Genomic DNA, 21,910 nt, shown 5'->3' on the forward strand with positions numbered 1-21,910 from the left:
CTTGCCATGTCTAAACTCTAAAGCTGTTTATTTTTGTTGGGTGGGTTCTTTTTCTTGAGTATAGAATAACGATTAAAATCATTGCAAATATTAGTGCCCTGTAACACACTCCGGAAATCAAGCTATTCCTAGCATGATTGCACCAATATAACTATTCTGGCTCATGGCTCATACACTGTTCCTCCAAAATTAAGTGAATGTTTCGTTAAACAAAAATTACGGCGGCACTGAGATTTTATTAACACTTCACCTAGTTCTCCAGAGGCACTGTTTAGCATTTCTCTTGACTTATATATTTTACTAAACAGTGGTAACGTGCTGTTTTCTACATGAAATCAATAATTTTGTACGAAAAACCAAAGCATCGTTTTATCAACAAAAGAAAATCTTGGTCAAAGAGATGAAATTGTGATTAATCATGTCTTAAGTACAGTGTGTACACCTAATGAAGACCCAATAAAGTAATATTGAAAGAACATTGGGACAAGTTGTAATGTTCTAATTTTGAATGGTTGATTAATGAGTTATCTAAAATTTATTATAATATGAAGGTTAAAGCAATTTTAGTTTTTTCTCTTTAAGCAAAGTTATCTTAGTTGTCATTTCACTTTTTAGAACCTTTATTATGTCAAGGAGGCAAATTCTTATTGCTCTATCTTTTTATAACTAGTGAAAAATTATGTTTGCAATAAAGATTAGTCTAAAGATTTGACTTATATCCACAAAAGTATGAGTTCAAACTCTGCTACAATTGTGAAAAAATCTCATTAGTGAGTAAAAAAAATAATCATTTTTCACAAATCCAAACAATGCATTGTGACAGACAAAATTTCAGTTTTTTCAAGTGTACTAACACATCCAAATTTAGATGAGATAAAACAAAACAGCTAAAATTTTCAGCATGTAACTTACATTTCTGGTTTCTTAAATTCAGAAAGAAAGATAAAATGTGAAATATTATTAATATACAAATTACATTTAAAAGTTTAAAGCCCCCTAATGACATATTATAGTATAACTTTGGTAAGAAATTATACAGAGGAATAATAATTGTTATTTTAAGGGCACAAAAAATAGTACATATAATAAACCTACATCTTATCTCATAATTATTTCTGAACAAGTAAATATGTGTAGTAATACATGGACCCTTAAAAAGGTATGTAACAACTTAAAGATCAGCACGACCAGGAATTTCATCATCACTTGATTGAGTTTCTGCTTCACTTATGTCTTCATCATCACTCTCTTCATCATCACCAGTACCATTGTTGCAAATGTTTTCCTTCTTTGCATACCGCTCACAATATTCTGTCCCCACAAATATCACACTAACGTTTACACATCTTTTCCCACCACATATATATCAAGTAATCTTGAGTAAAATCTTCATGTTTGAATAATGATTAAACAGTTATTTTGGTCATCAAATGCGTGAGACGTCAAAAAATAAACATATGTAGACAAAGGAATATGCACGTATTTTACACTGTCAACCAATCACAATCATGTTTTCCGCCACGTCACCCCACTTTATCCCTTTTTACTGGTTGTCAGTGCGTATCCTTTAAACTCAAATATGTAAGCATACCTGAATGTGCATTTGTTACTTGAGGAGTGCTAGCAACACACTCTTTAACAAACACACTCTAACACACTTTCTTCTATTGGTTAAAATTTATATGGGTCCCATAAAAATTATATGGGTCCACATTTTTTTATGGGACCCATGTGAATTTCAACCAACAAAAGAGAGTGTGTTGGAGTGTGTTTGTTAAAGAGTGTGTTGCTAGCATTATTCTTTGTTACTTAGTTTGGTCCTCGAATATGGCTTTCATTATTCAGTTTAGTCCCCGATTGTCTTTTCGGTTGGTCAGTACTAGTCCATAAAATTACTAACGAAAGACACACTTGGGGATGATTTTGTAATTTCAACACATTCAGGGGTATAGTGACAACGCTTCACACATTAGTGACCAAAATGACTATCTATCTGCAACTTGAACTAATTATGGTTTGCAGTAATAGATTTGAGGCAAGCAATTCAGAGGGATCATGGACTCAAAAACAAGACCATTATGCATCATTTTATTATCATTAAAAAAAAAATTATGAAATTTGGTCTTAAATTATCAGAAAAAATTACCATAACTAAAAATATGCTTACCTTTAACTTTTTGGTCATACAGCTTTCTATCCTTCATCATTAACGACGCTGCATCGCCATTCAAAGGATCTGAAGCATTTGGATAAAGCAAGAGTTGTGGTAGAAACACTTCAAAGACATTTAGAAGATCTGAAACAATGAAAACCCTTGTCATTGTCATCCATAGACATTAAGAAGGTGGAGATTCCATATAATCCTGTCGAATTTTTCACACAATTGTTTACCAACATACATACACAATATTACAACAAATCAATAAAAATGTTAAACTTTGAAAATCACATAATAAAATTACCGAACATTGGACTCCATGATTGGTTAATGACGTCCAAGCATACAGAGCCAGATCTGCAGTTGATGAAATGTAAAGGAGTCAGGCATAATCCATGTGCGCAGACACCTATCAATATCAATAAAGGATAAGATTGATAAGGATATGAAGTTTTTTCTTACAACTCATCAACATTCGGGTGGTATATTTTGTTCACGAAGCCAATTGAAGGGGATTTGTATGGATATGCATCAGGTAGTTCAACACGAATTTTCCAGACTCCACCTTCATAAAGGCCTGCAACAATCACAAATGTAACAAATCAAGGAACAACCAGATAACTTAAAGATGAGTAATTAGTCTTTTCAGAGAAGAGTGTTAGCAATGTACTCTTTTACACTCTCCCTCTAACACTACCTCTATGATTGGGTGAAATTCACGTATTTCGCCTAAACATAGGAGTGTTGAACGGAGAATGCTAGAGAGTGTGTTGCTAGCACTTCTTTCTTTCAACTGTATGCACAAGTTCGTTAAACAAAAGACTAAGTCAGCTCTAGAATATTGACAGTACTTTCTTTAGGACCATGAAACTCCACATTGAATTCAGTGAGTCCATCATTTATTGTCTCCACTGTATAATCACTCATCATCCTGTAAAAAGGAAATATATGACCATGAAAACTTTTAATAAGAATGAATTGTGCATACATAAGAAATAGGTAACATGTAAATGTTATATGAAGTTATAGTCTCAATTCATCTAACAGAAATAAAAGTGAACTATCATGCGCATATGCTTTCTAGCTCTAGACTGATGATGGAACCATAATTAGGATTGTTTGAGCAATGCCAAGTCCCTCAAAAGTCCAATCCATTGTGTTTTGTTTTTCAGTCCTAATAGAATGCAGACACTTCACCATCACCACTATTTTAGTAATTCATTTCAAGCATGAAACTTGATATTTTTGTTCTATATTACTAAATTAAATACATCCATATGCTTAGATTTAATTTAGCAAAGGCTTCTGCAGCATTTATTTTGGGGATGTGTGCAGGAAGGACGGAGGGTTTTCATACCGACATTCTCACAGAAACTGCCAACAGATGTAAACTAAGACTGGGGTAGTATTTTATTAAGTTCAACTTCTTTTCTTCTTTATTTCATCTATTATTCTTAGTAATCTGCAGATTACTATCCCCGTGAAGAAGGGTGACATCTGCGGTATGAAAATGTTGATTTCAAATAGCCCCCTCGACTATATTTTGAAGAAAAAAACATTATGTGGGAAGGTTGAGAGTGTATTGAACTGTAAGGGGTAATGTGCACCATTGACAGCAACTAAAATTAAGTTTAATGAAAATCTAACTGGTAGGCAAGTTAATGTTTTCAATTAAACATAAGTTAAGGGGTGACCATAAGCTGAGGGGGTTCCTTAAAAGGGTGAAACTAAAAGTGTACTTTACCATGTATCAAATGGAAAATAAGGCACATGGACACCATACATCCTTTCCATTACAAAAAGTAATGCATCAGAAAGTATGCCTTAAAGTTTGGTTTGACGTGTCCAGAGATTAAAAATTGCTTGACTAAACTATAAAGTAATTTTTTACTTGAAACTAAACTTCATGGGGTTAAGTAAGAACTAAATGCATCTCGCCTTTTATAAATCTATAAGGGAGTATGCTGGGAAAGGCTATACTTCAAGGGATTAAATGCATCTCGCCTTGTATAAATCATATTTTTTCTATAATGATTGTCTTACTACATACAAGTAGTCTAGGTCCTGTCAAATAGAAGTTTGGTTTTTAAATCACCACGTGTGAAAAAAACTACAGATTCTTCCTTGTAAGTCAAATTTCAACTAAAACATGTTTTAACTAATTTGAGAATATACAGATTTCCACAAACTTATAAAAAACCTATAAATATTAATCCCGTAACAGTTTAAGAAAGTTTAACTATCAATGCAGAGTAGAACAGTTTACTCACAATTTCATTACATCCATTTCTCGTCTCTTGCTTGGAGATGACATTTTCACTATAACAAGTCGCTTATTTCAACCTGCCACAAGGACAATTAAGAAAAGTTACTTTTTTATCCAAATTTACATAATATACATATTTGTTACATCATCAACACAATGAAAAGTCTATATTCCAATAAGCACCCAATAAGCTTAATAAATTTCCATTAAATTTAAAAGAGAATGTGAACTTGTTCACATTGCTCAATATATCTGTTGATATGTGTCTGCATATCAAACTCACAAACTTTTTCCCATAAATATTCACAAGAATCTGGTAAATGAGATAGTGAAGCAGCAGAAAGGCAAGATAAATGAAATAATCTGGTAAATGAGATATTGAAATCGATTTGATGTTAACACCAAGGATAAACAGACGCGTCAATATTGATCCACAAATAGAAACTGTATTGGCAAACAAAGAAGTAATCATATAAAAATAAAGAGTAAAAGGGAAAAGAAAGCTTTTGCATCGTATGTTAAAAGACTTGTAGATGCAAAAGCTAAAAACGAGATACAAACGTGGCCTCAAATAAAACAAACTAAATATTTTCAATCAACAATGTAGATCCAAACAAGACATATATGAAGGAGGACAACAACTTAAATCAGACAAACCAATAATTTTCACTTATTGGTGGATATGGATCCACTGAAAAAGGACAAGTAGACAAGGAAAACTATACAATATTATGCTCGAAGCCATCAATTATCAATCTTACATTCAATTACAAATCAAAACAGAAAGAACAATAAGGAAGTTGAGATCCATCTTCTTAAGGCAGAAACAATCATTTCTGAAAAAGTAGGCATCACTCACTAGACAATCACATCAATTATAAGTAAACAGACAGTAACATAGCATGGTCAAATTTCAGTCTTCTTGTAGCAGATCACTATGAATATTAAACAATTACTATTAGGGAGTACATAACAAATTTGCCCCAGAGTTAGACATGACACTTTCGATGTACAAACTTATGCTCATTACACATCAGACTCTTTTGATGTATAAACTCATGTTAATCACATCACAGACTCTTCGTGTATGTTTGGATTGACGGTGATTTTGGCAAAATCGCGGTGGCAACATGAAACTACAAAGTTTAGCTTTTGCCAAAATCATTGTGATTCTGACAATCTCATCGTCAATCCAAATATGACTTGGAAGTTTATTGGCAAGTTTACACTAAATTCCAACAAAAACATAAACTTGGTAAGAAAAGATGAATCAAATAGTCAAAAAGAAAAAATCAATTGCAATGATAGAAGCAACAGTGTGAACAAAAGTGTGGACACACACACTGTCATCCTTCATAGCATCAAAAGACAAACAAGGGAGACACTAAACAATGGAATGGTCTTTAAGCTGTAAAATATGACACAAAAGGGTGTGATACACAATGTGACATAACTGCAAGCTTCATCAGGCACAAACTACAAATACATCAAAATCCTATCTTTTGCAAACAACTACATCCATTTCAAACACAGATAAAAACCCAAAATTTCTCATTTCACTATGATCAACTTAGCAACAACCAATGCGGCAATAATAAAAAAAAAGGTAAAATCATAGAAAAAAAAAACACAATCTGTTCTGCAATTAATCATGAAAAATCCAACATAGAATTCACCGACCGACCCATGTTACAAAAAACATCATTTATGTTCCGATTCAAAGATCTATGGCGACCCATTTAACCAGAAATGAAGAAAAAGTTGAAATAGTGGTAAATCAAAACAAAACCCAAGAAAGAATTAATGTGTAAAAGATGAAAATTTGATTGGTATTGGAGAAGTGAGAGTGAAAAATGAAGGCTTGCCTGAAACCCTTTAAGGCGTTTGATGGTGGCGTTGTGATGAGAGAGTGATTGGGAAGGAAAAAAGAGAGAATGAATGGAGAAAAAGATATATAAGGGTGAGGGTTGTGTTATGTGAGAAAGAAAGAATGAGATAAAAGCAAAGGAAGAAGATGGATAAACACGTGTTAACAAAAGTTTAAGGTAGCGTGGCAACGATGTCTTTCCATTGTTACGGTTTTTTTAAGAGCTAAAATTGCTCATTTGTGATTTTTCAAATTTTGAATTATCATGTTAATAATAAAATATATTTAATTTTATTTTAAATAAATAAATGAAAGGAGATTTAGTAATTTTAGTATTTAAAATCTTTGACAATGGTAACATTCTTTCTTTTTTTTTAATGAAAATGGCAACATTCTTTCAACACAAACTTTGGCAATGGCAACATTCTTTTGACCACAAAAAGTGTGGTATTGCATCAGTTTTTTTTATTCTCACCAACATAAATATTGCAATGTTTGTATTTACTATTTAGGTATATTTACTTTCAAAATTAAAAGTGTATTTTAAAAAATAGTTCTAGTTTGATAATTTTTGATCCACCAAAAAAAATGTGTAAATTAGTAAAGTTTTTATAAAATTCACAAATTTGAACCACTAATTTTTTAAAGTAATTAAAGTTCATGCTAAAATGTGCTCTAAGAATCCAAAAATAAAAATATTTTTTAAAAGTTTATGCAATTAGATTATAATAGCTTAAAAATTAAATTCAATACATAGATTACGATAAAACATTTTTTTATTTGAATCATTAACATGTGTCATTAACATGTGTCATGTTATCAACAGGATACATATTATTTACAATGTATCATTCAACGATAAATTATTAAAGTGATAAAAAGGGATGGAGCCCAACTATACAACATAACAATTGATTCTATACAACATAGCAATTGATTTAAATCATTTTTAAGCATGTTGACTTGAGGTTATAGACTCTTATATTTCAAGTTGACTTGTCCTATTTAATCCACTAAAAAGTGAAACAATGATAGTACAAGGTTGTTTAGCTCGTCAGAGCAATTTACAAATGTGTGAATTATTTTTTGACCGAATAGTAATAATTCTAGTAGATGTCTATTTGACATTGGCTTATATCATTGACGCATATAAATATGGTCTATATTACAATGTAAAAACACACTTGAAAATAAGAAATACAAGAATTCTATACTTTCTATTCTTCTCTTTTCTCCCTTTATCTCATTCATCTCTATTCTTCTATATCTTGATAATGTTTAGAATATCTATTTTTAAAGGCTTTATAGTTTGTGTAATTTTGAATTTAGTGTTTTTTTTTTTTAAACATATTTTAGATGCGTTAATGGTGGGTCAAAGTGTGCATTGGGCACATTTTGGCACCGCTACTTGTTGACTTCAGCAACACTCAATCACTAATCAATTTCTAGCTAGTAAGGAGTATTTAGGATATAGATTCCTTCATATTAGACTACAAAAAAAGCTCTAACCCGTCAAGAAAAAGACTACCAAAACTCAAGAAACACAAGAGGGAGATAAAGATGATAAATCTTGATAACTAAAGGTTTCTAATGCTTTTTATAATTGAGGGATGTGCAACATGTCTTCTAGTGTGGTTCGGTCCATCGATGGAATAAAGCTACTCGAAAGTAAGCGAGTATAATATCAATAGTTAATATTATATGCACATGCATAACAAATAACAAATTATGTATGATGATAATATCAACCACTGATTTTACTGATTTTCTCCCTTTAGATGAGCCAAATCCCCATCAAATGATATTAAGCCATTTTCATGTCGATCAAAGATGGCACCCAATTCCATTCTGTTTCCTCAAGACAGCAACAGTCGACCGAGAGTCGTTTATTTCATTCAAAGAACTATAGTATATATCAGAATACATCCATATAAGAATCTAATTATTATGAGTTGAAATAAAATGTTTCGAAAGTAAGACGTGAGCAAGGGTTTTGTCCTCAAATGAACAAATTTCAATTCACATAAACAAAACTAAAACCAGCAAGAAACAAACAATTACAAAGTTTAGCTTTGATTGTTAGTTAGCTATGTTTATTTTGTTTGTTGCCAAGGATTGTCTCCATAATAATAGGCAGTGCCAACCATTAGCGCCACTGTAGCACCTTGGACAACCACACGAGCCCTCATTAACTTCTGGCCTAATTGAGAATTACCTCGTCTAAAGCTGATTAAACCAGCCGTTAGTACGCCGGCAGTAATAAGTGCGCCTGAAATTAACACAGCAAAGTTAATCAAAGAACACTAACCAACAAAGTTAAATGACCAGATGAGCGATCAAAGCAAAGAAAAGGAAAAGCCGAAAAGGTTATGTTCAACAATATTCATTCATAATGTAAAATTGATGTTCCACCACTGTCAATTTCCACTTAAGTACATATATAAAAATTGTAAATAATCAAATTCCTTCATTCTTTGTATATACAAACAGACCCAATATTATTTCCAAATTCACATGAATGGTGATTTCATTAGAGAGATAAACCTCAACCATACATCCTATGTCCTTCACATTTTTTTTCAATCATGCAAAACAGATCAAATTACTTGTCCCCCCAAACAAAGAAAACAGAGTATAAATTCCAATATATAAGTTAAGAAATTCATTTCCTATATCCATCAGTGTTCAACAGTAAGCAACCTATGAAGTACTGAGACTGACACGACACGGACACAGACACGTAGAAACCAGTAATAACTTAAGAAAATAAAAGTGATTGTATATAATCAGTAATCACAAGTGTCAGTGTCACACACACCACCACAATCTAAGGTATCACTGCAACATACTCCCTCCAGTCCTTGATATAAGAAAATTTTTATTTTCAACATTGAAAGATTGATGTATCTTAGTCTATAATATAGGTTAGATACATCAATTTTTTAATGTATCTAAAAAGTAATCTTTTTCTTATATTAAGGACTTTTTTTTTTTTTAAAAAGGCAAATATTATTAGAAAGATAAGCACAAGGAGTACTTAGGATAATTACAAGGAGAAACAAAAGGGAAGCACACAAAACCGCCTAAACAGAAGCTACACCCAAAACACATACACAGAGGGCAAAAAACACAAAAACATCAAAACAGAGCTCCTGTACAAAACCAGAACACTCAGCAGCAGCACCCTCCGCCTCACACATCAGGGACAAAAACGCCACCTACTGCTGCTTCAGCCCACCACTTAATGCGTAAGGTAAATACCGGGGTCCCAACACCATTCATAGAACAAGCAAATTGGGATTTTTCTCCGACTCAGCCCCCATCGCCACGAAAGCAATTTAATATCGTCTACAATTTTCTCCACATCTTTAATGCCATTCGCAAAACACAAATCATTCCGCGATCTCCAAATCCTCCACACCGTCGTGTGCCAAATCAGAGAAAAACCTTTCCTAGCCTTAGCGCTGGAAGCAGCCCCCATAAGGCTCTCGAGCAACACGAAAAGATTCGGCGGCATAATAACAACAACTCCAAGCCACCGAAAAATATCATTCCACACACCTTAGCCGCGAACTCACAAAACATGAAGAGGTGGGAAACATCTTCCTCCCTCCTGCCAGTACAGTGCACACAATCCAGCGACCCACCCATCAGTATTCTTTCTTATATTAAGGACTAGAGGGAGTAGTAAGCAACAGTTGCAATCTAGAAACTTGATTGATCACAACCAACCAAAGCAATAATATCTTATCCTTCACAAAGCAATTATCAGGCAAAATAATCCCAATGGAATACAAGCAGATTCAGTATCACTATCAAGCAAACAATGAAAATGACGCACATTGAGATACCAACTAAAACAAGTAAATCCAAACCTTCTCAATTTATGGATCACATGTATCAATAATGTTATTGAAGCATCATGAACCTACAAGTTTTCTACTCAACAACCATATACAAAAACCTTTTCCCATTTTCTTTCTCACTAGACAAATTCAATAGCATACACCATTCCCCATTTCCAACAACCGTAAAAATCCACCAAATTTTCCCCCAAATCAATGCATATCCCTAATAATAAACCTTCTAAACTCTTTATTGACCCATATACACTTCAATTTCTTTCAATGAAAAAAGAAAAAAAAAAATCCTAATACCAAAATGAAAATTGACGTAACAAGATGTGAAGAATTGAAATTAGATTAGATGATGAAAATAATAATAATAAAAGAAAAAGGGTTTTTACTTACCTACGGGAACGTAAGGGTTCCTAACGCGCTTCTTCTCTTGAAGAAAATCTTCAAAAGCGGGTTCCGAATTACTACCCATCTTGATTATTATCAAAATCGATTATGAAGCTCCGAATTACTACCCAAATCGATTATCAAAATTCCAACCAAACCAGAATGTATCCACGCAATCAATATATACGAAGTCGGTCTCGCGCTATTCCAAACGAACACTTTTTTCTTTTGTTTGGTTTGATGCCTCTCAACTCAACTCAACTCAGTACTGTATGAAAATTATTGTTTTGGTCTATGACGTGGTTATATAACGTCCATTAACTAATATACTATCAAATTTTAATTGGTTTATGAATATATTGAAATTCTAAATACGTTTACAAATATTTATTTTATAAATAAATAAATAAATTGTTTTGGTTTTAAAATGATTTTTTTTTAATTAATTAGTCAACTTAATTTTTAAATTGGGGTGGTGAATGAGTTGATAATTTAACTGATTTTAATTTTTTTTAGATAGACGAGTAATTAGAAATTCACGCATATAAAATGGAGGGATTGATATTCAAACTTTGACTGTGGGATCTGAGCTAATAATTTTGATATTTTTATCAATCGAGTTAAGATTTGTAGATAGTTCGACTGAATGGGGGTTAAAATGAGTTGGAGGATTTAAGTCAAACTTAGGTGAAAGAAAATATGGGAAAGAAATCATTTGCGGTGTAAATTTTCTGCTATGAAATCTTGGTCCTTCGTTCGATAATGCTCTTAGTTGGTCAAACATAATTGTAGGAGAGGATCATCATTGGACACTCTTCGGTGTAAAATCCACTAGGGAGGATCCTTTTGAGAAAAAATATATTAATATAATAACAAACTAATAGCTAACCGTTTCAGAAAAAGTTCTGAAATGTACTTTTTGTTTGTTGATTTAGTTCAGGGATTAATGGACAACAAGTAGATTTAGAGTTATACTTTTAAAGACTAAAATGGTGGACCAACAATTAATTGGTCCAAGTAATAAGAGTTTTGAACCCCTTAAGCAAGTGGTCGAATATTTGATTTCTGACTCCTACATATGAAGAGAATTCGGTTGAGAGGACAAAACTCACCTTATGTGTCACACAAATTCTCCGACGGAGATTGATCATCGTTAATGTACAAAAATTGTGCTCCACAAATTCCCAAGATAAATTAATTCTCGTTAATTGCGATAAAAATTTCGTAACTATTAAAAAAAAACTAAAAGGATTAGTTGTCCACATAAATAGTTTAATCATTTTGTTTTTTGACTGTTAGTTCAATCATTTCATGTCTACAAAGTTAGGTGACGATGGTAATGTTGAAATCTTAAAGTACAGTACAGTGTGTGTGTGTGGCTATAAGCTACTGAGAGCAACAGTGAAGACATACTCATTCTAAAATGAAAATGAAACAATATTTGCTGGAATGTACTCCATTTGCAGCAATGGTGATTGTAGAGTGCCTTGACGTGGGGTTGACCACATTGAGTAAAGCAGCCATGTCCAAAAAAGGAATGAATCATTTCATCTTTGTTCTCTATTCCAATGCTCTTGCCACTGTCATTCTCCTCCCTTCCTCTTTCCTCATCAACAGGACAACAAGACAACCCCTTTCTTTCTCCCTTCTTGGAAAATTCTTCTTCCTCGGCCTTCTCGGGTATGTATGCAACAAGTCTAAACACTCGTGTGATGCACGCGTAAATTTATCAATATCGATTATTATGTAATATGAATTAGCTAATAAAAATGAATGAACACTACATTAATTGTATTATTTAAGGTTTAAAACCGTGATCACAGTGAGTCTCATTGTTATTATTGAAGTTTCGGTCAGATATGACCGATGATCGGACATTTTTGTAAGAGCGGCCGCTATTGCGGTGGTGGATTGTTTTATTAAACTTTGGTTGGTTGTATATGTTTTCTATCCCTTAAAGAGATTAAAAAAAATTAACAAATAGAGATGAAGAATCTTGATCATTGGAGATTTGCAGCATAACTATCATGCAGAATTGTGTATTCACTGGCATAAGCTATAGCTCTCCTACCCTTGGATCTGCTATGAGCAACTTGACTCCAGCAATCACTTTTGTTCTAGCAGTCATCTTCAGGTAATTTAGTGTGTTGGAAAGCTGTTAAATAATGTGTCGCTCTAGTACTAGAATATACACGACAATGTTTAGAGATTTTTATGCAAACTTATATATAAACTTATGCATAACAATTGGATCATTGTACTAATTTCAAAACCATTGTAGGATGGAGAAGTTGGATGTTGGAAGCTCAATAAGCCAGATCAAAATTGTGGGGACTGTTGTGTCTATCTCGGGAGCATTTCTAGTGACCTTTTACAAGGGCGCTCCCATTGGCAGCTTTCAAACTCGGCGTTCTACATTGCAACCATTGGTGTCTCTATCCGCAGAAACCGGTAACTGGGTCATTGGAGGTCTCTTCCTAGTCATTGCCACTATATCTCTTGCAGCATGGAATATTGCTCAGGTGAGATATCTACCTGGTCTTAGATTCAAGTGGTGATGATGTATGAGAGAATACTGATTTGACATAGTTGAGCATATTTGCAGGCAGCAATTCTTAAAGGATATCCATCCCAGTTGACCATAGTTGCATTCTATTGCCTGTTTGGAACATTTCAATGTGCAATACTTTCTCTGATTGTAGTCAAAGATCCAAGTTCCTGGATACTAAGTCCTGACATTGAGCTAATCTCCATAATCTATTCAGTAAGCAAGTAGTAGCAACCAAAACAAAAGTTGTAAATCATTGAGGGTTAGCAATAGCAAAGCTCATTCCTATGTGAAAAAATATTGCAGGCTATTTTCGGAAGTGTGGTGACATTTTCTGTACTTACTTGGTGCATAGATAGGAAAGGACCTCTATTTGTTACCATGTTCAAGCCTGTTGGGATTGCCATTGCTGCATTTATGAGTGTTGTCTTCCTTGGTGAAACACTCCATATTGGCAGGTAATTCTCATTTTGAAAATATCCTTTGATATGTTGTTTACCCCAACGAAGAAGATGAAGGAACACAAAAATGCCTGATTATTTTTTTTAGTGTCAGTTTTAGGAATTTGAATGTGATCAGCAATTTACTTAAAACATGTAAATTTTACTAACACATGTTTTCCATTGACTTTGATTTGTTTTCCACTCTGCTTCAAGTGTCATCGGCGCACTAGTAATCGCCATTGGATTTTACGCAGTAATGTGGGCACAATCTAGAGAGAAAAATATGAAAGGCCTTGAAGTTAATGGATTGCCATCATCCTCGTCTGCCCAAGAAAGTGCTCTACTAGAGTCTCCATGACAGCAAGTACACAACCAGCGACTGCTGTCTGCTACGTCAGTTTAAAAACGATGTATTCACCACACCAACGTGGAAACAAACAGCTATAATTCGTTTTTTTATTTCAATAGGCATCAGTGATAAAGGCATTTCTCTTTTTCAGGAGTATAGTTTGTTTTGTATTGCTTGTCTAAAAGGTATCACATCTGTGAGTAATACTCTCAACATTGCTCAGTGCCCTCAAAATTTAAAATATCGAAAATAACAAACGACAATTGTAGATCCTGCTTAGCTATCTACCATCCTTTCAAAATGCAGACTCATTAGCCCAAAAGGCATTACTACATATAAATGAAGCATTCTGAAGTTCCCAATAACATGTAGGAAATCAATCTAACAAAAAATCAAGTCAAGCCTACACATCTGCTCTATTTTAACCAGTACTATGCATGAAACCGCAGCAGCCGAGATGCAGAATTACATGACTATGACTTAAGATCTTCAGACATTGCTGATGGAATGCAGTGTGTTGCAAGAATATCTAGCGTGGCAGCTTTTGCAGTCTTCGTGCGAAGGACTACTATCTGCATAGAAGAATTAATAAGGGTTACTTAAGCCATTTTTCATAAGTACACAAAGACAGATTGGAAAATAAAGACGGACCTGTTCATAATCTAAATCAAATTTTAGATACTCATCATCACAATTCTCTACCATAGCAGCCAAGCTCTTAAGGTTTTTCACTGGTTTACCATTAAAACCAACGACCTTCAGAAAACAAGTATAAAAAATTGTCATTATCAACCTGGGTGTTAACGAGTATTAAAGTGGTTAAGCCAATAGAAAAAGCAGAAATATAAAACATTGTCATTATCAACCTGGGTGTTAACAATCTCTTCGTATCCAATGTTGATGTCAGCCACCAGCACCTAAATGTGTCAAAGAGATTGTCAGACATGATAAGGTACTCAAGAGAAACAGCAAAAAGAAAAGACTAACAGAAGAAGTGTACCTGTGAAATCACAACAAGTTGTTCATCTGGTGATTGTGGCATTGCATACAGCAGTTTATCCAAAATCTTCACTGGAGCTTCATACTCATAGTCCTTTCCGTACTGTTTATAAATGAAAAATTGAGGTTGAAAAGAATGGCCCAACAAGAAAGCTTAGCAAATTTGTATTGATGAATTTTCTAATTAATGCCAAAGCCCACAAGTAAAGTAAAATATAAAGCTGCAAATTACAAGGCCTATACACCACTATTGTCACAACACATGCACATTCCCCCATACCACTTTCTTTGTTGGATCTCAGTTATATAACTACAGTTTACCTCATAAAAAAACTCACTTCTGCAGTACTCAACAATATAAAATGAACTCCAAATCTAAAGAGAGTATCTTTTTGAGGCACTCGTCAGATCACAAAGGTTACTTTACAAAGGTCTTGCTAATGATGGCCACATCTATGTGTCTAAAGATATCTTGTTTAATGAATATTGAAACTACTTTATTCTGTTCAGAACACCTTCGTCAACCCCCTCTATGTCCCCCTCGTGTTCCTCTCAAACTCCTGTTTCTTTTATGTCTACTGAGACCATCCCCTCTCTGTCAGTTACAGTTTACACTCATCATCTGCTATCAATCTTCCTGGGTATTCATCACCTATCCTATCTTCACCACAGGCATCCACTTCTTTGGACTTTGTTGATTCCAATTCCACTGTCTCAGGTCTTTGAAGGTACCATCCTCTTTTTCTACCTCCTCCACCGCCATTTCCAAACACCCACTCAATCCAGATCCAAAACAGGAGACCGCAAACCTATAGCTTTACTACTTACTTGCATTGAGCCATCAGCCATCTACTGTTAAACAGGTATTATCTCATCCAAGTGACTTCTTAAAAACAATAAATGGACCTCGGTCAACCTACCACCTCAAATGTGAGCTAAAAGGCCGCAAAAGGATTTTTCAGATCAAAGAAACTTTTCCAAAGTCTTTGATCTGGAACCAGGATTCAATTATATTGAAACTTCCTTACCAGCAATCGAACCGCACACCATTCAGGAAAAATTCCCACACTTTGGCTCTCACTCACATGTGCTTATTCAGCAAACTGATGTTAATATGTTATTTCCTAATGGCTCTCAATGTTACATGGTCCGATCAACAAGTTTACAAGCATTTAATAGAACTAAGTACCACTGAACACCAAATATCAGTATTGTTAAAGCATAGGGATAATGGATTAACCACAAACCTCAGAACGAAGATAAGGAACTGAAACAGTTGAAAAAACAAATCCTGCAATAATATAATATGAGGGAGGCTTGCCCTTGCTGTGTGCTGGAATAAGCCTTCTATGACCATCAAGTTTAATATTGAATTTGAGAACATTTGAATTCCGCAATACTTTGATTGCTGCGTCATCGCCAGTATATTTCTGTGATATGAGATAACTGAAACCAATGCGCTCTCCATGGCGAAATGGGACTGAAAAAGAACACCATGAGTACAAAGCTTATTAAACAGACTGTTAAACTCAGACCATCAATATAGGTAATGACTATATAATTAAAAATTGCATAATGAGATGTTGAAGTGGTTGAGTGATGTATTATGACTGGTGAGCCTTGCCAGAGTTTCATGCCTCCTCTACCCTGTATCTAAACTAGAATTAGTAGAACTAGAACAGGACCTAAACCATAACATAGTACTAATCCAAAGAACAAGCGTTAAAAAATTGACAGATATGGAGATTGGAGAGAAATAGATTCCGCCAATTCTATACAAATAATTCGTTGGGTGTTGAGCTCTTCACTGAATTTTCCAGGTATTATTAAGAAATTTTGCAACGCACTTTCTAATTCACAAAATTAACAGCTTATGGAAAAGATCCAAATCCAAAAGACATATTGATGGAGTTCTGGCATGATGAGTGAATGTTATCATTGTGTCTAAAAGAAGTATAAGTTTAACATTGGTTTCTCCTATCATATCATAGTTGATGTCAAATATGAACCATTAAATCCTCCTAGAAGGGTTTTTTAGTAGCTAGCTAAACAAATATAAACTACACAGCATACATAACTGTATAAAGAAACTGAAACATAAACATTCACCTGTTCCATCATTGGCAATATCAATCCCATCAAAGCTAAGGATAACATCTGACGGTTTTAAAACCTTAGATTCAGGAGAAGTAGGATCAATTCTTCTGATACGCACACCTTTCTGATCTGATTTCATGCCCACTGACATTCGTAGATCAGGATTTTCCATTTTCTGCCACTCAACCCCGAGAATAGGGAACCCTACAACAAAAGATTGTGAAAAATAAGTCTAAGCAAATAAAACTTCAATACTTAGATTTTATGATGCTCAGCTAACAGCTGTAAAAGTAAAATCTACATCTTAGTTCCAAGCAACCACATTACCAGTATATCCCCCATTCTTCTCATAATCCTTGATGAAATGCATGATAACTGGCGTTGGAATGACATAACCTATATTTTCCACATCTTCATGTTTGAGGGACTGAAATGCTATCCCCACACAGTTTCCTTTACCATTAAATGCAGGTCCACCAGAATTTCCAGAATTTATAGCAGCATCTATCTGCAAAAAATAAAATTGATGAAGGAAAACTGGGATACATTAAATGAAACCACCAGTTAACGATGAAAGTGGGCGATCAATTATTCAAACCTGTAAACCTAGAAGTTCTGTGGAACCATGGACATAAGATAAAATCTCAATACGTGATACAACACCACTGGTCACAGAGATAGTGTCTCCCCCAATTGGGTAGCCCACAACAGTTACTGCATCTTGAAGGGTAGGCAACTCCCCAAACTCCACAGGCGACATCCCTTGCCAGAACTCATCATCATCAACGGTAAGCATGGCTGCAAATGTAAAATAAAACACATGCATTAATTAGGATTCATATTAGAAGTTCAGCAAAATTGCAAAGTGACTCCTTTGTGATACTTTAGTATAGTATATTAGTAATTCCATGATGCCCGTCCCTAAATTCCCCACCTAAACCTCGCAGTTACTAATCCGGGATAGCGGCATGGGCCGTGAAGTGGTGGTAGACCATAAAAACGCTATAGCAATACTCCCTCCGGTCACTATTATAAGCAAAAAAAACACTGTTTAGGTTCATTGCAAAAGTAATGTATCTGGACTAGATACATTACTTTTTGAATGAATCTAAAAAGTGATTTTTTGCTTATAATAGTGACCAGAGGGAGTAAGGGTCATGTTAACTAGGGAAACCAAAAAAAGTAAATTTTGCATTGGAAAGAGTATTTTTTTATATTTTGAAAAAGTAGACTACACAAGTTTCAAGAACATAGTAATGGACACCAACAAGTGGGTGTGCACGAAAGCTCCCATAATGGCCAGCAATCAGTGGTGTGATAATTTGTGATGGGGATTACTTTCTTTTAAGTTTTGAATTCAAAGTTTCTTCATGTTGGTAAGATTATGCATAACAGAATCCTTACCGGTTATCCGTTATAGTTTCGATTTTTATTTCTTTAACTTGATAAGATTCCAAATTAAAAGAATCCTTATCAATGGTAGTTTGATTAGGATCTCTTCATTATTTATAGCCTTTAAATCATTTTTATAGTAAAATCTATTTTAGTCTAGGTGGGGCTCTGTAAAGGATGAATCTACTTCTTTCTTTCACCACATGTTAAAAGAAAGATTCTACTGCCTCTAGACCTATGACTTGATCCCTTGCAAATATTCATAGCATAATAACCTTTTTATAAATAGCCAAGAGCCAAAGCATATAACGAGAAGGATCCACACAAATTATCCATATCACCATTATTGTTGTATGATGATTCTATAATTGTTTACTAGTTTCATATAATTATTCTTTACCTATATTCCATTCATTTGCTAAATCCAGTTTATTAGTCTGTAATGAAATAATGAATAGAAATGTGGATAAAATGTATACATATATTCTAATATCATTTATATAATAAGTATATGCAGCAAGAAATTATATGCAGGTAATGTTTTTCCTCTATTCCCAATTGTTACAACATTCAATTCAAGTTAGTAATCTATGCTAAACTTCAGATCATAACGTACAACTCCACACATAATGATTCAATCTTTATCAACAAAGCAAGACACAAAATTGAAAATGTTTCAGCAATAATTATGCAAAGACTCCAATCATGCAAAGACTCCATTTTTAGGGCATTGCTACAAACACTTTCAATGAACTATTCTCATTATAGAAAGTAATACCAATACCAATGTATCACAAATGCAAAACTAAATTAGCTTACAAAGTAACCAGCATTAATACATTTTCCAATTTGATATGCATAAAAAGAAAGAAAAACAAGAAATCCATAAACAAACAATAGATAACAAAGAAAGAAAGAGCATAGTTACCAATATCACACTCAGTTCCAATAGCAAGAACAGTAGCCAAATACTTAGTATCAGAGCCACGTTTCTTAAGCTTCACCTGAGTATAATGCTCAACAGAATGTGCATTAGTAAGAACCCTCTTCCCACTTATCACAAACCCACTACTACTAGAACTATATTGTCTCTTCCTCTGCCATGGTAACGAAAAATTCGGTTCTGTATGTACACAGAACACTTTCACCACCGAATCCATCGACGGCATCACTCTCGCCGATAAGCTTTCCCATATAGGATCTGCATCCATAGGAGTAGCGCCCCCGACTTCAACCGGAACGGTCGGGACAGGGACAGCACCGTTACTGTCGACACCACGGGTGGCACGGCGTCCGGCAGGAGCCTTGTCGGGAACGGTGGCGGGTTTTTTAGGGCGTCCGCGTCCACGACCCCGGCCGAGTTGGGAAGAAGCGGTGTTGTTGTCGATGAGTTCAACGTTTCCGATTGAGAAATCATCGTCGTTGTTAGAAGGAGAAGGTTCGGCGGCGATTGTGGTGGTTGGGGCGGTGGTTGTGGTTTCTAGGGTTTCGGGAGAAGGGTTTTTGGGTTTGCGACCTCTTTTGCGTTTATTGTCACCCATTATTTATTTTTTGGTAAAATAAAAAATGATAATTTCGATTATGTGATGTTTATGTATGAAAATGAATTGAATAGTGTTAATTATTATTACTAGAATGTGCGAGGAGGTTCTTTCATTGGGAGGGAGAGAAGGAAAATGACAAAGGTAGGTTATGGTAAGTGGAAAGGGAGAGATGGGAAACCAGGAGGGAAGAGAACTGGAAACCCCAAATCAAACTTATTTTGTTTTCCTTTTTTTTATGAAATAAATTTTGTTGGGTTGAGGGGTTTTTGTTGGTGGCCCAACATGAAAACCAACAAAAATCAATGAGATTTTTTCTCGTCCTACCTACTTCTCGTGCACCCTAACAGTTTATCTGTCTTTGAAGTGTATTTCCTACCTAAGTAGCGAGCAGGGGTATTTTGGTAAATTTATTGGACACACGAGAAAATAAGTTGACTCGCTAATGAAAATCTCAAAATCAATAGACTTACCACAATTAGTAAGGTTTGATTTTGCATTAAGCCTCTTGCCTTTGTAAAAAATATTAAAATCTATACTTTCCATTTTTTTAAATTGCCATTTAATTTTTTATTTCCATTTAAAATTATTTAAACATACTAAAAAAATTAGTGAATTTTGTTACTTTTTATAAAAATATTTGGATTTTTATATGGTTCACTTAGTTATTTAATATTCCATTCTATAGCAATCTCAGTTGTGCTTTTATGGTGGTAGAGATTTTGAAGAATGTTATAGACTTTGAAGATAACACTGTTTCTAAATTCTAGAGCTGCTGATATTACAGAAGATTAGTTTCATCGTTATGATTAATCACTTTTTGATATTTTGATGTAAATTGGTTATAATCCAAAATATATAAATGACAAATCATACTATTATATAAAAAGATGTTTTGATATAACTTACGTGTTTGTGTTTATCATCATATCTTAGTTTATCATAAATTTTATGAGAGATGGTTTTTTTTTACTAGTATTCGTTTCTGATAGAGTTTGCTAGTTAAACAATATACCATTTATAGTATTAGTAGGGATGTCAATTTGCATATGTCAGAGTGGATCCTTGTGGAGATTGTCCCGTTCGGAGCTCCGAAAACAGAGATTTTTTCCCGTGGAGGAAGGGGATGGAGGCAAAAATTTCCCCGCAGGCACTTCTGGGTGGCGATCGGGGACGAATAATCTGTCCTCGCGGATTCCCCAAATTCTACCACCATAGAAATTTTTTTAATATTCGATATCTGTGATCTCCGCGGGTACCGTGGGGATGAGGATAGGGACAAATATTCCTCTGTGGGGACGGGGATGCAGACAAAAATTCCCCCACAGACACTTCGGGGCGGGGAACGGGGAAGTTTTCTCCGCACATTCCCCGCCCTGTTGGCATCCCTAATTTATAGGGTGTTCGCTACTTAACTAGTAAATCAGTACGAAATATGGTTTTTTCCTATTTTTCTGCATTTTCTGATATTTATAGAAAAATAGTATGGCTCCCATTGACCAATGTCACGTCATGGCCGCACAAGTGGCTAATTAAAATTGGCTACTTGGCAAAACCTTTGACTGTGACCACAGATCGGTTCGCTAGTTACTTAGCGAATAAAGTTCGCAAGACAAATAACAAAATGTGGTTTTTCAAAATTTCGCAGTTTTTCAACGTCCGCTACCTAAATAGTGGAAGAAGTAAATTGTACATGAGAAGAATGGGAGGTGTCAAAAGAAATTCCCTTATATAAGAGCCTAAATCAGCCCCAATTTTATTTAGGCAGCTTTTATAAGCCTAAATTTAACTTCAAAACACCAAAAATAAAGTAATACACCCCTAATGTTTACATCCAGTATTTGATATCAGTCCTTAAAAACACAACACAATTCTCTCGATGTCAACCTAATTGTATTAGATTAAGAGCATCTATACTATTTTTTAGTCGAAAATTTTAAGGCAATTGATTTGTGTTTTTATCTTTATTTTATTTATTTATATGTTATTCAACTTTCACTCTTTTA

At 34.3% G+C, this 21,910-nt stretch overlaps 4 protein-coding genes across 4 annotated transcripts; 1 reads left to right on the plus strand and 3 right to left on the minus strand.

The window, feature by feature from the left end:
• Positions 1-939: 939 nt before the first annotated feature.
• Positions 940-6,470, minus strand: LOC123883018 (ubiquitin-conjugating enzyme E2-23 kDa-like). The gene is made up of 7 exons (XM_045931699.1): positions 6,290-6,470; positions 4,429-4,501; positions 3,010-3,089; positions 2,621-2,735; positions 2,463-2,515; positions 2,168-2,296; positions 940-1,311 (listed from the first exon to the last, which is right to left on the minus strand). Exons 2-7 carry the CDS (start codon positions 4,470-4,472, stop codon positions 1,172-1,174), a joined length of 561 nt encoding a protein of 186 aa, XP_045787655.1. The 5' UTR covers positions 4,473-4,501; positions 6,290-6,470; the 3' UTR covers positions 940-1,171.
• A 1,672-nt stretch (positions 6,471-8,142) lies between these two features.
• On the minus strand, positions 8,143-10,799 carry LOC123883020 (RING-H2 finger protein ATL48-like). Its single transcript, XM_045931702.1, has 2 exons — positions 10,542-10,799; positions 8,143-8,560 (listed from the first exon to the last, which is right to left on the minus strand). Exons 1-2 carry the CDS (start codon positions 10,618-10,620, stop codon positions 8,385-8,387), a joined length of 255 nt encoding a protein of 84 aa, XP_045787658.1. The 5' UTR covers positions 10,621-10,799; the 3' UTR covers positions 8,143-8,384.
• A 1,030-nt stretch (positions 10,800-11,829) lies between these two features.
• LOC123884344 (WAT1-related protein At5g40240-like) lies at positions 11,830-14,028 on the plus strand. The gene is made up of 6 exons (XM_045933430.1): positions 11,830-12,215; positions 12,553-12,669; positions 12,817-13,057; positions 13,141-13,299; positions 13,390-13,541; positions 13,740-14,028. The coding sequence occupies exons 1-6, from the start codon at positions 11,959-11,961 to the stop codon at positions 13,882-13,884; spliced, it is 1,071 nt and encodes a 356-aa protein (XP_045789386.1). The 5' UTR covers positions 11,830-11,958; the 3' UTR covers positions 13,885-14,028.
• On the minus strand, positions 14,019-20,144 carry LOC123884343 (protease Do-like 9). Its single transcript, XM_045933429.1, has 9 exons — positions 19,292-20,144; positions 17,570-17,769; positions 17,299-17,479; positions 16,984-17,175; positions 16,122-16,354; positions 14,876-14,977; positions 14,742-14,792; positions 14,527-14,631; positions 14,019-14,447 (listed from the first exon to the last, which is right to left on the minus strand). Exons 1-9 carry the CDS (start codon positions 19,902-19,904, stop codon positions 14,349-14,351), a joined length of 1,776 nt encoding a protein of 591 aa, XP_045789385.1. The 5' UTR covers positions 19,905-20,144; the 3' UTR covers positions 14,019-14,348.
• Positions 20,145-21,910: the final 1,766 nt, after the last annotated feature.

This window comes from Trifolium pratense, linkage group LG5, assembly GCF_020283565.1.
Source record: "Trifolium pratense cultivar HEN17-A07 linkage group LG5, ARS_RC_1.1, whole genome shotgun sequence".
Classification (NCBI taxonomy): Eukaryota; Viridiplantae; Streptophyta; class Magnoliopsida; order Fabales; family Fabaceae; genus Trifolium; species Trifolium pratense.